General features: G+C 42.6%; 1 protein-coding gene and 1 long non-coding RNA gene across 3 annotated transcripts in view; one reads left to right on the top strand and one right to left on the bottom strand.

Moving 5' to 3' along the window:
• LOC133771221 (uncharacterized) overlaps nucleotides 1-14,906 on the bottom strand; it is a 120,499-nt gene that overhangs the window by 47,383 nt on the left and 58,210 nt on the right. The gene's annotated exons all lie outside the window — the stretch shown is intronic.
• Nucleotides 1-14,906, top strand: part of NR4A3 (nuclear receptor subfamily 4 group A member 3) — a 41,247-nt gene that overhangs the window by 20,952 nt on the left and 5,389 nt on the right. For both annotated transcript variants that reach the window (XM_062207885.1, XM_062207884.1), the window contains 2 exons: nucleotides 230-429; nucleotides 3,120-3,298. In XM_062207885.1, the coding sequence (XP_062063869.1) occupies nucleotides 230-429; nucleotides 3,120-3,298 (379 nt within the window). The remainder of the gene's footprint in view (nucleotides 1-229; nucleotides 430-3,119; nucleotides 3,299-14,906) is intronic.

The following is a 14,906-nucleotide window of genomic DNA, read 5'->3' as shown; positions in this document are numbered from 1 at the left end:
GTGGAGACTGGAGAGCCATTGCAGTAATGGGATTTGAGCAAATGTCTTTGTCTATGGAATGATAAAATGAAGGTCATTTTATTTCTGTGAGAATCAGATGAGACTGTGAATATGACAGGGTTTTATAAATGGTGGGATCCAAAATCATCAACTTAGGCATTGACAGGCTTGTGAGAGCCGATCTGCAAATGAATCAGGATAACGCTGCTCTCTGTGGTTTGCATTTCAGTACTGTCCCACCGACCAGGCTGCTGCAGGCACGGATGCTGAGCATGTGCAACAGTTCTACAACCTTCTGACAGCCTCCATTGACGTATCCAGAAGCTGGGCGGAGAAGATTCCGGGGTTTACTGATCTCCCCAAAGAAGATCAGACATTACTTATAGAATCAGCCTTTTTGGAGCTGTTTGTTCTCAGACTTTCCATCAGGTAATTGCTATGATCTTCTCTTCCTTTAGTCCATTCCTTCCTTTGAAAGAAACTGGAAAGCTTCTGTGTTTATAAATAAACCATCAGTAAAGAGTCTAATCAAGAAGCAAATATGAAATATGATCTGTGTATTAGTCCACTTTCTATTGCTATATAACAAAAAACCTGAGGCTGGGTACTTTGTAAAAAAAAAAAATGAGTTTTACTGAGATCACTTCTTTGGAGGCTGCAAACCTGAATACTATGGGGTTGGCCCTCGTACTATGAATACTATGGCTGTGTTACAGCATAGCAAATGGCGTCATGGTGGTAGTGAGTGCCAGAGGGAGAGATCCCATGGTGAAACAGGGAGCCAGAGAATGGGAAGGAGCCAGAGTTGCTCTTTTATAACAACCCATGTTCCTGAAAACTAGCTCACTTCATGAGAACTGCATTAATCCCCTCTGAGGGCAGTGCCTGCAAGAACCCAGTCATCTCCCTCCAGGCTCCACCTCTGAGAGGTCCCATTACCTTCTACACTGACCCCTGGCGACCAAGTCTCCAATACACAGACACTGAGGGCATAAATCACATCCAGACTGGGGCACTTAGTGCTCAGTAAACACTACCTAAGTGAAGCAATGCACAATGCTCTTCATCCAAGAACTGGAGCACTGAACCAGTGGCCTGGACCCCTTGCTTCTAGTGCCAGTTCTAATATGAACTAACATGGATAAGACCCTGAGCCAATTGCTTGTCTCACTGGATATTCAGTTCCCTCCTCTGTAAAATGGAGAGGTTGAATTTTTGAAGTCCATGGCAGGTCCAACATTCTAGCCATCCAGGAAGATTTTCTCGGCACTTAAAGGTATTTCCTGGGAGCAAGTATTTGCTTTAGAACATTGCATTTAACTCATGGGTTTCTATTTAACAAGTTACTGTTCCAGTGGACTTGCTGAGGCTCCAGAGAGTTCCCACAGCTTCTCAATCCTCAATGTTTACTCCGAGAACAGCTCCTGGATCCAAAGATTTGGTCCAACCTATCATAATTAATGAAACCAAACGCAAAGAGGAAGTGATTGAGCAAAACACTAGAACCTCAGCTCTAAACTCCCCTTGTAAATTCCACATGTAGCCTTTTTCTTAACCTTTATTACTGTTTTTATTCTGGCAAAGCACATTTAATTCCACTTTCTTTGCTTCTTTTCATAATTTTTAGGAGATTACACCAACATCTCACCAAGTATTATAGAAAAAAAATAAGCATCTTTACCCTCTTTCTCATGTTTACCACCCTCCACCTCCACCAAAGTGCAGGTTCCCATGAATAGTTCCCATCTATTTTGGTTTGGGAGATCTTGGAAGATGTCCAAGAATCTGCATGTTAAACTCATGCTCTGGTAGTTCTGATGCCAGTGTTTAGAGAACGTATTTTAAATTCTAAGATTGAATCATTCTGTCCTGTGTGTGTGTGCCTTCAGTAGGAGATCAGTGGGAAAGAAGGGGTGGAGTTACAACTAGAATGCCACTGATTAGCTTCATGTGCTGCCAATCCTGTGTATGCCAGAGCCAAGCCAGCAATGTGACCATCATCTATTAGGCACACAGTAAAGGATTAAATAAGCTCCATGCAGGCAGGCACGATATATGTCCTGCTCACCAAGACCTCACCAGTGGCTGGCTGTAGGCATGGCACAGTAAATACTTGCTGAGTGAAGAAATGAATGAAGCTGTTCACCCCAAAAGCACCACTTAAGAGGTATTACCTTGTAAATGCAATTGTCCAAGAAAAGGAAATGTGTGGCAAGATATATGAAAGTGAAAGGAAAGCTAAGATTAAAGTAAGGGCAACAGAGAATTCAGAATTAGTTGCACCTAATACTTGGTAACTCTTCCTGTGTACCAGACACTATGTATGGCTTTCAAATTCTTTATTTTATTTAATTCCCTCCACAATCTTCGGAGGTAGCAATCACAATCCCTGTTTTATCGCTAAGGAGAAGGAAGTCCACAGAGATTAAAGGAGTACCCAAGACCTCCCTGCTAAGCAGTGACGTTCAACTGGAAGCTCCAGGGCGCCTTCCATGAGACAATAATAGGATGATTATGAACATAATATAAATTATCAGGGTAGATTTGGAGAGTCCTCCATGGTATCACCGTTAAAAGCAGAAAAGGTAATATAAAATCAGGATTCATTTTTATATTAGGCCACTGTTTAGTTTGTGATTGATTTCTGGCACTTGCAGAGAACTGGGTTTTTAAAAGTCTGCAGAATGGAATTGCAGTGTCTAGCCTGAGGGCTTATCCAGTTTTGACATTTAAGAACAAATGGACAAGCCCTGACTCAGGAGCCCTGAAGAAACAATCTCCTGTTCATTGCAGAGAGAGGCAGTGCGCTGGGCTACACCTCTGTGGTCCATGAGTGCCCGTTCCTCCACGTTCTGTCCCAGGACAAGCCAGCAACTGATTCAAGTAAAGACAGCAGGAGCCAAACACCCTACCTTCCCATGAGCTGAGGCTCACTCAGGATGTCAACACAAACAAGTGATGTGGTGATTTAAGCCTAGATACGCAGTCTTGTACATCACAGGTGTCTGGGTGTGCTTCCCAGCACCACTCTGGGTTCCAAACACTGCCCGTGGTCATCTAGAGCCTGTGTGTTTTCCTATTGGACAGACATGTTTCATGTGTCTCTCCCTACCCTCCAGGTCGAACACTGCTGAAGATAAGTTTGTGTTCTGCAATGGACTTGTCCTGCATCGACTTCAGTGCCTTCGTGGATTTGGAGAGTGGCTCGACTCCATTAAAGACTTTTCCTTAAATTTGCAGAGCCTGAACCTTGATATCCAAGCCTTAGCCTGCCTGTCAGCACTGAGCATGATCACAGGTAAGCACCACCCCACCAAAACTCTATGTGATCAATCATGGCCCCTTTGGCTCCTTTTCTGACTTTTGTCATCACATGCACCAGAAAATTAGGAAATTAGGAAAATGACTGCTACTTTTCCAACCTAATTTCAACAAATATGCATCTGCAACTTGTCATGAACTTCTAGGACAGAGGATTCCTAATCTGTTGAATTATCATTGTCAACAAACCCAAATATGAAAAATCTAACTTTGCATGGAGCTCTGCTGATGGTTGGACCAACTGCATTAGGGTGATTTTCACAGAGTGTTTCCAAGGAAGACTACCTTCACTAGCTCAGTTGTGTGGGACAAAAGTGGTGAAGTCACTTGCTAGTGACTAGAGACACATAAAATATAATTTGATGTAATTGCTTTGATTGGCAGAGGACTGATGTAACATATTCAGTGTCTACATTATGCTCCTCTTTCTCTGTATGTCTCTCCTTTTCTATCTTTAGATCCCTAGGTAGATGGGGTTAGGCGGTGCACATTAGGTAAGGGAAGTTTGCACTGCGGCCCTGTAGCATTTGAGCCCTGGCTCCCTCTGCTCCTTAGTACTTCCAGGTTCCTCTTGGATTTCATCCTTTTCTGTGAAACTTAGGCCTGATGAGGCATGATAGGAGTTCCAGAAGAAGCTACTCAGACCTAGTATCCGTCCCTGCCTTTTGGGTCACACACTCAAACACAGGCTAAGCTGCTGGACTGAGGGTTAAAGTTCAGATTGATATACTCTTAGCTGCAGAAAACATGCTTTTCAGGCAGGCGGTGAGTTTCCAGAGGCCCAGATGCACTCTCTTGCAGATGACCTCTTCTTCCTGATGTATCAGAAACATGCACTGGTTTGCCTAAGCATTGTTAATATGTACCTTCTTGGGCATTTCCGGTTAGCTGTGTCTGTATGCCCTAAGAGGTTTAGGTGTTGAACAGTTTACATGAAGGCAAAGAAAAGCAAATGGCACACATGTGCTGCAGTTTGAAATCAGACACTAGTTGGCTCCTTCAGTGATCCAAGTAGAACTTGACTTTCTCTTGGTCTTTTGTGAAAAACTCACTTCTTTCGGTGGGGCTGTCGGAGACTTTATGTCATTAATGAAAAAAACAAGAGCAGTCTCAAAGAGTATGGTCCTGTTTAGAGGGCTTTCAAATAGCATACCAGAGCACATTTGAGGCACAAATATCAGGACATTTCAAAAAGTTAGAAGAAAAATGAAATTAAAAGGGAAGTTTATTTTGGCACCAAAAAATTTGGAGCCCGCGCAGTTTTTTCATAATAGCATTTTTCGTGAACATTTTGAAGACCCCGCAGATTACTCCAGCAGGCCTGTAATGAAAGTGGCTCAGAGGTTACCTTTGAATTAAAAGTCTTCAGATCAAATTCAAAACCATTCATCTCTTCCTAAGAATGTTAAACATTCCAAATTAGAAAGTATGGGGTTTTGTTCATTTAAAAAAAAAAAAAAAGCAAAAAACAAAAACTAGAGGCAGCCCTCACTTTCTGTAAATAAAACTAGTCATGGCCTCATGGAGACTATGGAGATGAGTGTTGAGCCCGATTAATCAACAAATGTTCACCGATCTAGGCACTGTGCTGCATGTCACTGGTTTTACAGAGATGGTAATACATATCCTAGGAAGAGCTAGAACATGCAAACTAATACATAAAATACAAGGTGTTGAGTGCCACAGTGGGGACATGGGAGTGGGTACAAAATGCCTGGAGACCCCCAAGTGGGAGGGGTCTTATTGGAAGAGATTACAGCAGTTGGTCCTTGATAAAAGCAGAGGATATCTCTAGCTAAATTGAAAAGCATGATAATTCCAGGCATAAATAAAAATTTGCTTAAGTCACTTGAAATATGGCTGTCATAAGTTTCAAGAAGGAAATGACCAAAAAATAGAGCAATGGGGGATGCAGCTGGTCTGATAGGTAAGGGTGGGGCAGGGCATGAAGAACCTTTGAAACCTCAGTGAGTTAGGGGGAATTTATCCTGAGAGCAATGGGGATCCAGAGAAAGTTTCCTCCAGCAATGCTTGATAGCCACATTTACATTTTAAGGTCTACTCTGACAGCTGGTTTTGAGCACAAATTAGAAGGGGAAAAGAACTAAGAGGAAAAAGACAAGTCCCATAGTATGAGGAGGGTTCACCCCTGAGGTATACGTCTTTTCTAGTTTTACTTTTTAAGTGGAAATCAATAGACAACCAAGAGGTCATGACATGTGGGTGGCCACACAGCCCCAACAGGGAGAGATTGGGCAGTTTAGTGCAGAGAGCACCAAGTAGGACCGGGAAGAAGGATGATGCCAGTGCTCTCTGCAGCTGCTTTGCTGTGTGTCCTGTGGTTAGAGCTGCTCTTCCCACTGCCCATTTATGTGGAATGCTGAAAGAGGAGGCCATTTGACATGGCAGAAATAACATTGACTTCCACCCCCAGATTTTAATCTCGGTTTCAGTACTTAATCAGTATGTGTGCTATTGAGTAATGCATTTCATTGTTCCTTCATGGGGTGACAGGGAGGACGGTAGGGAAGGGGGTTTGTGATGTCACCAAACTGGACACAGGATAGGACACTCCCCCTGGAGCGATAGTAACAAAGGCCCCCTCAAATTAGGCGCATGGCTGCCCTTTCCCCATGGAAATCCTGGGTAGCCCAAAATCAAACTCATGAGGAAACAGGGGGTGACTTTTGAAGGCATTACATTTGCTGGCTATCTTTTTGGAAACTTGAGAGAGAGGCCGGAAGGAGAACAGTGATATTAAATCATCTGTACTTACCAAGCACCTACAATGGACCAAGTGCCTGTGGTGAGTGTCTTTGGACCTCCACCAAGGGGTAGCTCTAGTTCCTACCCACATTCCTACCAGATTGAGCAAAAGGAGTTATTGCAGGTCCTGTGCTTATACCTACAAGAAAATAAGCCCTCTTTTATGGTTTCTGGACTCGGCACTTTCTCTGGGCTCCGCTGGGTGGGAGCAGGTTTGAAATATGTTAAAACATCAGAGGGTGGTAGAAATGGCAGTGCCTGGGAAACCCTGTGCACTGCTGTAGATGTTAATTGTCATTTGAATATAGGCTTCCCTGAGTCTTGACTTCTGAGTTAGGTCCATTGGTCATAAAGGGTGCTCGTGGAATATTGGCTGGGCTATTGGCATTAGATGGTTTGCCCCCAGTTATCTGTTGGAAACCACAGAGAGGAACTCATGAAAGGGAAATGGAGTCTTAGAAGCTTACCCAGTCTTTTTTCCAGGAAAATATTAAGAATCTGAACACTATTGGTGGCTTACACAAATAGGGCTTTATCTCCCCCCTAATTCTTTTTTTTTTTTTTTCTTTTTCCTCTTCTCTCTGTGCTGCTCAAGAGAAACTGCGCGGTGAGTTGAGGCAGGAAATGGTTTCTTTCAGATCACTCTTCTTTCCTACAGAAGTAGGGAGTTCCCCACAGTTGTGGTTTTCAAATGTTTTTAGGTCTCCAGATTATCTACTCTACCCATTGTCTTTTACCAGTGCCACATCCCTGAAGTGATGGGATGCAACGATGAGCCAAGCATGACTCTTGCTGTCAGGAAGGATGCTATCTACCAGGAAGTCATAAACGATTCAGATATAAAGAACTCAGTGTATGGCGGCTGGTGCTCAGATCTTAAAAGGGTCAGACTCAGTATGGAGGAAGTCCACATTATTGCTACTTTTTTGGGGTGAAGAAAGGTGAAGGTTTGGTCATGAATGACTTCCCAAAATGATAGGTAGCATCTAGACATGGGAAGATAATGGACATTCCAGATCAGGAAAACCATAGCAAGGACATTGGCCATGGAACACCTCAGCACAGTCGCATTATGTGACCTCAGTAGAAAGGAGAAACAAATGAAAAGTATACAGGTGATTACACTCCGCTACTATATGTCCTGGAGTAAGCAAGAGAGACAGGCTGTGAATCCACTGTGAGTCATAGTTTCTTGGCCCCTGGTGGTATTAGCTGAGAGAACATTATGCGCTTTGTGAAAATTTAAAGGATTTTCAGGAAAAAAAAAACTAACGCTGTGTGATATTTACCTTATGACCTGTTACTACTAATCCAACCTTAAAAGTAAAATGCATTTTCCATATAATAATAGGATAAATGAGATGGGAAAAGTAGGTTTATTTTATTTATTATTTTTAAAATTTATTGCTAGCCATTTAATTTTTTTTTTTTTTTTGAGAGGCAGAGAGACAGACAAAAACATAGAGAATGCCCATCTACTGGTTCACTCCACAGGTGCCTGGAAACCTAAGCTGGGGTGGGCCAGGCTGAAGCAGGGATGTGAGAACCCAGTCCAGATTACCCACATCCATCACATGTGGCTTCCCAGGGTCTGCATTATCAGGAAGCCAGAGTAAGGAGCCAGAAAAGGAATGTGGCTCACACACTCTGATGTGAGATGCAGGCACCTTAACCACTAGGTTGAACACCAGACCCGAAAAGATCGTTGTAGATCAGATAGAGAGAATTAGGAGTGCCAAAGGCCATGTTGTGAATCATCACGTTAAAAATGAATGTTCTGTATGGTGTTTCCTTTCTCAGGTCTTTCATCATGTGAGGAAATGACTCTTTTTTCTACCTGTATTTTCCCTGGTCTTTTTGGGACATGAGCTGTAAGACAGAAGAAGTTGAAGAGGGTAGAACCAGGGGCAGAAAGTGGTGAAAGAGTGACATGGCAGGGATGAGACTGGTAGCTGCTCCTGTCTCAGCCTCCCCCACCTGTCTTTCCAGAGCTCCCCAGCTCACTCTAAATGGTTACCAGGTTACCCTGTTTTTGCATCAGATATAGTCATCAGCTACATTTCAGTGAAAACTAAGTGTAAAACTTGTCAAGACAGTTTTATTTATTTATTTGAAAGGTGGAGAGAGAGAGAGAGAGAGAGAGAGAGAGAGAGAGAGAGAGAGATATCTTCCATATGCTGGTTCACTCCCCCAAAGGGTTACAACAGCAAATACTGGGCCACGCTGAAACCAGAAGCTGGGAACTCCATCCAGGTCTCCCACGTGTGGGTGGCCGGGACTCAAGTAATTGGGCCATCATCTGCTGCCTCTCAGGCACCTTAGCAGATAGCTGGATCAGAAGTGGAGTAGGGACTCAGACTAGCACTCTGATATGGTATGTGAGCATTGCAAGCAGTAGCTTATCCCCCTGTGCCACAGTGCCCACACCATGAACAATACAGTTTTTAAAAAGGAAGGGCAAGGGGCCGGCACTGCAGCTCAGTGGGTTAAAGCCATGGCCTACAGTGTTGGCATCCCATATGGTGCCGGTTCTAGTCCAGGCTGCTCATCTTCTGATCCAGCACCCTGTGTGCCTGGGAAAGCAGCAGAGGATGGACCAAGTGCTTGGGCCCCTATATACACATGGGAGAACCAGAAGTTCTTGGCTCCTGGCTTTGGCCTGGTCCAGTTCTGGCTTTTGTGGCCATTTGAGGAGTGAACCAGAGGATGGAAGATCTCTCTCTCTCCTTTCTCTCTGTAAGTCTGCCTTGAAATAAATAAATAAATCTTAAAAAGATAAAAAAAAAAAAGGAGAGGCACTTATAAGATTTGGAGATTGAAGATCTGAGTTTATGTTTTCCATGGCACTTGCTAGCAGTGTAGTCCTAATGCAATTCCTTATTCTCTTGGAATGTCAGTTTTCTCGTTTCTCATAGGGATAATGTCTTAGTCTGTTGGGGGTTGCTATAACAGAAACACTATAGACTAGGACATTTATAACAAAAGAAACTCATTGCTCACAAATCCAAGATGAAGGTGACAACAGATTTGGTTTCTAGTGAGGGCTCACTCAGTTTCACGAATTCTGCCGCCTTACCGCATCGCATCCTTACACGTTAGAGGAGGCAAACCAGCTCCTTTGGCCTCTTTTATAAAGGAGTTAATCACATGAGAACTCTACCCTCATGATTTAATTCTCTCCCAAAGGACTCATCTCTTAATACTATCATATTAGGGATTTGGTTTCCACATATGACTTCGGGGGGGGGGGCACAAGACCCTCCAGCTAATGATATTTACTTGCAAGTTTCTTATAAAGACTGAGAAAAAAAATTCCGGACAAACCTTTATTATCGTTATCCTAAATGTTGTTTGCCTTACACATTTCCAAGAACAGCTAGCTGTTCTTCTCTTCAAGAAGCCATAAAGGTGTCCATGCTTCCCCACAATTGCATATACACATTGTGTTAAGAAATGTGTTTCTTTGTAAACTAGACTGTGTTTCTTAAGGGCAAGGAGTGTGATTTTTATTTCCATTGCTTATATCTTTGTTTATTTTCCTTGAGTCTTGATATGCAAAGATACATACATTTCTTCTCTTTTAAACAAAACTATGATTACAATATAGAAGTTAAGATCTCTTCCTTTTCTTTTCACTTACTGTATTGTGAACATTTTCTCATGTCACAATTTTCTGTGTTGTCAGGTGTCTTATCGTTTAGTTCAAATCAATGTGGTGCTTACTGAAGCTTATTCTAGGTATTTGGGATATACACTGATATCCAAATAAAATCCAGGGGCAGGGACAGCCTTATTCATCTTTATAGTTATGTTAACGTTGAAAATGTCTGGCACATGGCAAATGTTGATTAAATAAATGGGTTAATTATGAGTATCAGAAAGTGTCCCAAGTTAGGGAAATCTGAATGAGTTATGTTTAGCCCACCATTATTATTAGAATTTCTAAGAACTGCCTTATTTTAACTCAGCTTAATTCAGTAAATATTTAGTGAGCATCTGCTGTGCGCCAGGTCCACAATCCCTTACCATTAAAGATCTGTGGTCTTGTTGGAGAGACAGACAGGCAGACACATTCTCAAATACATCAGGGACAGTCAGACAGAAAGGCACTGTAATGCCTCGTCTCAGGCTGCCGGCTGACTTGTGGCTTCCTGACCAGCGTGGGCTGTGTCTCAGGAACTGCCCATCCGTAAAGGATGTTACATGTGATGTGAGAAATAACAAGATAACTTCTCAGAGAAAGAAATGGAACTCAGAGCAGGAAGTCCTGTTGGTCGGTATTTCAGTCACATGTGCAAGTCTCTCCAGGAGCCAGCCTCACCTTCCTCTTTGGCTAGAGCTGTGCTGTTGTCTCTGTGTTAGCCTGTGGCCTAAGACCCTCTCAGAAGGAGTTACTTTTCCCTGGTGGGACTCCGGATGGCCTCTGCCACCCCTTTGCTCATCCCCTGCTCCCTGCTATGCAGAAGAAAACTTAAAATTTCTCTTGAATGAGCCCAAGAGGCAGAACTGGGAACCATCGGATGGCAACATTTAACTCAGCATAACAAAAACTTTCTTGTAGAAGTATTTGACATTGGGGCCGGCACCCCGGCTCACTTGGCTAATCCTCTGCCTGCCGTGCCAGCACCCTGGGTTCTAGTCCCGGTCGGGGCGCCGGATTCTGTCCCGGTTGCCCCTCTTCCAGTCCAGCTCTCTGCTGTGGCCCCGGGAAGGCAGTGGAGGATGGCCCAAGTCCCTGGGCCCTGCACCCGCATGGGAGACCAGGAGGAAGCACCTGGCTCTTGGCTTCGGATTGGTGCAGTGCGCCAGCCATGCCGGCCATTTAGGGGGTGAACCAACGGAAGGAAGACCTTTCTCTCTGTCTCGCTCTCTCTCTCACTGTCTAACTCTGCCTGTCAAAAAAATTTTTAAAAAGAAGTATTTGATATTGGAATAAGCTGTTTTGGGGTTTGAGTTCCTGTCTGGGGGAGTGAGGATTCTTAACAGAGACTAGATGAACACAGTGTAGATGGCAATCAAGCATTGTATGGGGACTATGAATGACTACAGCAGTATCCACAGCTTTCATATGCATACACCTCACTGGGCTTCTTGTTAAATTGCAGCTTCTGATCAAGTGGGTCTGGGGTAGGGTCTAAAATTTTCATTATCTAGCAAACTCCCACTGATGTTGATGCTGCTGATCTAGGGACTACACTTTGAGAAGCAAGGAATAAGGGCATTTTTTTTGGTAATTGCGATTCTATGAAATTAGCAATAGCTATCAGTTTGTAAATAACCAGTGTCAGATACTGTGCCAACAGTGTAACGTGTTTTTTGCTGGATACCTTTAATAAATAAATTTGGAAATACCTTGGATAGATTACAGCAAAGATGGGAAGCAATGAAACTAGTCAAGAGCTATTAAAACAATTAGGAGCATATATCGAAGATCTGCTCCACAGGCAGTGGATATTGAAAGGAGATGGATGGGGCCGGCGCCATGGCTCACTTGGTTAATCCTCCACCTCGGAGCCGGCATCCCATATAGGCACTAGGTTCTAGTCCCAGCTGCTCCTCTTCCAGTCCAGCTCTCTGTGGCCTGGGAGGGCAGTAGAGGATGGCCCAAATGCTTGGGCTTCTGCACCCGCATGGGAGACCAGGAAGAAGCACCTGGCTCCTGGCTTCGGATCGGTGCAGCGCCGGCCGTAGCAGCCACTTGGGAAGTGAACCAATGGAAGGAAGACCTTTCTCTCTATCTCTCTCTCTCACTGTCTGTAACTCTACCTGTCAAATAAATTAAAAAAAAAAAAAAAAAGGAGATGGATGCAAGGAATATCAAAGACATAGCTGCAGTTCTTGCTACGTATTAAATATGATGAGTCTAAGAGAAGAAATTGTTAGAGATTATTATGAAAGACATGGGGAAGATGGTGATACCATAGCAGATGAAATCAGAGACATGGTTGATTGGAAAGGAAGATTGCAAGGTTAAATACAAAGGATACTTGCAAATATTTAAGTGCTTATTGCTATATGTTAGACATTGTTTCAAATGCTTTATGTATATGAACTCATTTAATTCTCATGACAATCCATGAGGCAGGTACCATTTTAGCCCTATTTCACAAATATAGAAACAGATCCAAAGTCACCCAGCTAATCAGTGGTACAGGTGGGATTTACAGCCAGGAGATCTGGTTCCAGCTTCTGCTGTGGGAAGTTTGAGAGCTTATAAAGGAATTTACTGTTGTTAGCATCTTTTAAAAATTATGAATTTATTTATTTGATATGCAGAGAGAGAGAGAGAGAGACAGACAGACATACAGAAATCTTCCACTTGCTGGTTCACTCCCCAAATGCCCACAACACCCGGAGCTAGGTCAGACTGAACCAGGAGGCAGGAACTCCCATGTGGTACCATTTGAGCAATCACCTGCTGCTTCCCAGGATATGCATTAGAAGGAAGCTGGATGGGACGTGGAGCCAGGACTCTCATCAGGCACTCAGATATGGCATGCGGGCATCCCAAGCAGCAACTTTACTATGCCAAATGCCCACCTCTGTTGTTGGCTTCTTAATAGTGCTCAATCTGTACATTTACTCTGGGCAACCTATACCTTAGTATTAATCATTTTTACAGCTTGATTTATGTATTCATTTAACAGATACCTGTTAGGTATGTCCTATGTGCTAGGCTTGGTGTTGCAGATAGTGTTGGGCAAATACCATCCGTGTCTCCATAGAGCTTATATTTAATGGAGGAGGCAGGCAGTTGTCATGTAAATGCCTCATTTCAAACTGTTAGGTTCTGAGAGGAGAACGTGATCTAAGCTGAAGGTAAAAGGGAAGCTTCTTTGAAGAAATACTCGATCTGAAATCTAAAGAATGGATCTTAACCAGGTCAACATGGAAAATGTAGGCACACAGCTAAATAGTCATGTTATTTCACTCAGACTCTCCTTCACCCACCTCCTCAACTTTTCTTCCATCCCTTAGTCTTACTCTCAGTAGAGAAGTCTATGGCTTGGGTAGCTAAAACACACAGGAATCCAACTGTGTCTTTAGATTGTAACATCACACCCAATTTAGGAGCCTGAGTCTGTTTTTCTCCCTGCACTAACCCCAGTGGTGCTAACATCACTTGCCACAGAAAAGGTCCTCCATAAATTTTGAAAGGAATAATTAATTAGCTCATCAGGTGTACAGAAAATAAAAGGGAGTTATAGGGAGGCATCTCAGGATGAGGAGGAGCTTTCTAAAATTAGACATGTTCAAAGATGGAAGGCAGCCTGGTATGTTAGAAACATCTCTGGACTTTGAAAAAAATTAGCTGCTTGCTAGATTTTACCTTGGACAAGTCACTTACTCTCAAAACCTTAGCCTCCTTATCTATTTAAAAAAAAAAAAAGATAGTATTTGTCCTCCCTAATTCACAGGTTTGTTGTGAGAGTAAGATAAAATAATCTAAGTAAAATGATATAAAGTGCCATTAAATATATTTTTATTATCAGTGTGGAATAGTGTACTCTCGGTCCAACTGGTACCATACACTCTATTTGTGATATTATGTACTAAAGATTCTGAGGTCTGCGGTGGACATCTGAACTAAATGACTCGAATCCCTTCCAATTCAGAAATGCAATAATTGTGGCAGAGAAATCTATTGTTTAATCATTTCTGTAAGTTGTATTTTAATGTTTGGAATATGTAATGCTAAGTTAAAATACTGAGATATTAGATAAAAATTATGTAAATCAGAATGCAAGAAATACCCAGAAGTTTATTTTTCAATGGTGGATGGAAATCTTAGACTAAAATCTCTGTGTAATTCTCTAGGAAGTCGAAAAATCCAAATGTCTGCTTTCCCCTTAGAATTTTTGAACTCTCGATGTGCCTGCTTTGCAGCCGTGTTTACCAAGCTGCAAGAAGAAAACAGGCCCCTTGAACTAAAATGTCCATGAGTGGGGCTTTAAGGAATCTAAGATTACTAGGAAGGTCCCAGACACTTAGTGACTCCCTAGCAATTTGAAGATCCTGCTGGCTACTGACACTAGTTTGCATGGAAACTGAAATTTATTTCAGCTCTTTTGAAAAAGTGAAGAAGCGACAAATCCAGTGGCTGTTTCAGAACAACAAAGAAGGGTTGGGGTGCCTCTGGCTTCTAACAGAAGTGTCTCTGAATTCCTCAAGGAATTCCAGGCCTAGGGTAGATCCAGCTGGCAGGAGGTATCGATCTCCACTTGAATTCACTGAATAAATAATGGTTGCCATAGTTATTGAGCAGTTGCCACTGGTTGAAGAGCAGGGAAAAACTCCGTGGAACCCTCTGTGACTTTGGACATGAGAAAGCCTGGTTACAAGGTTCCACAATCAACCCCCTCCGGAAATTCCGCCAACATACTGCTCACATTCACAAAGGACCAAATTCCATCTTGTTCTGTTTTAACATTGCTATACAAACAGAATTCACCTGGACATTTTTTAAAAAATGCAAAAAGTCATCCAGTTATCCCGCAAATATTTTCAATTTTTTTTCTTTCAGCCTTCATTATATGTAGAAATAATTTTTACATAGATGTAATCACAGCTTAGATACAAGTGAATATTCTCCTCTTTATTTAATGTACTTTTCCATGTTGCCTTCCTAATTGTTCTTTTTGATGCTTACAGAATCATCATTACAAGGACATACCATTATTTACTTAACAGTTCCCTTATTCTTCAACCCTTTGTCATTTTCCATTTGTTTGGTTTTGTTTGGGGAGGGAGATTGGTAGTACATAATGCTACACCACATGTCTCCTTGTATACAGTGTTATTTTTCTGTTGAATTTTTC

Source organism: Lepus europaeus, chromosome 12 (genome assembly GCF_033115175.1).
Source record: "Lepus europaeus isolate LE1 chromosome 12, mLepTim1.pri, whole genome shotgun sequence".
NCBI classification, from domain to species: Eukaryota; Metazoa; Chordata; class Mammalia; order Lagomorpha; family Leporidae; genus Lepus; species Lepus europaeus.
Note: the sequence above shows the minus strand (reverse complement) of the source record. Positions and strands in the feature narration are given on the sequence as shown.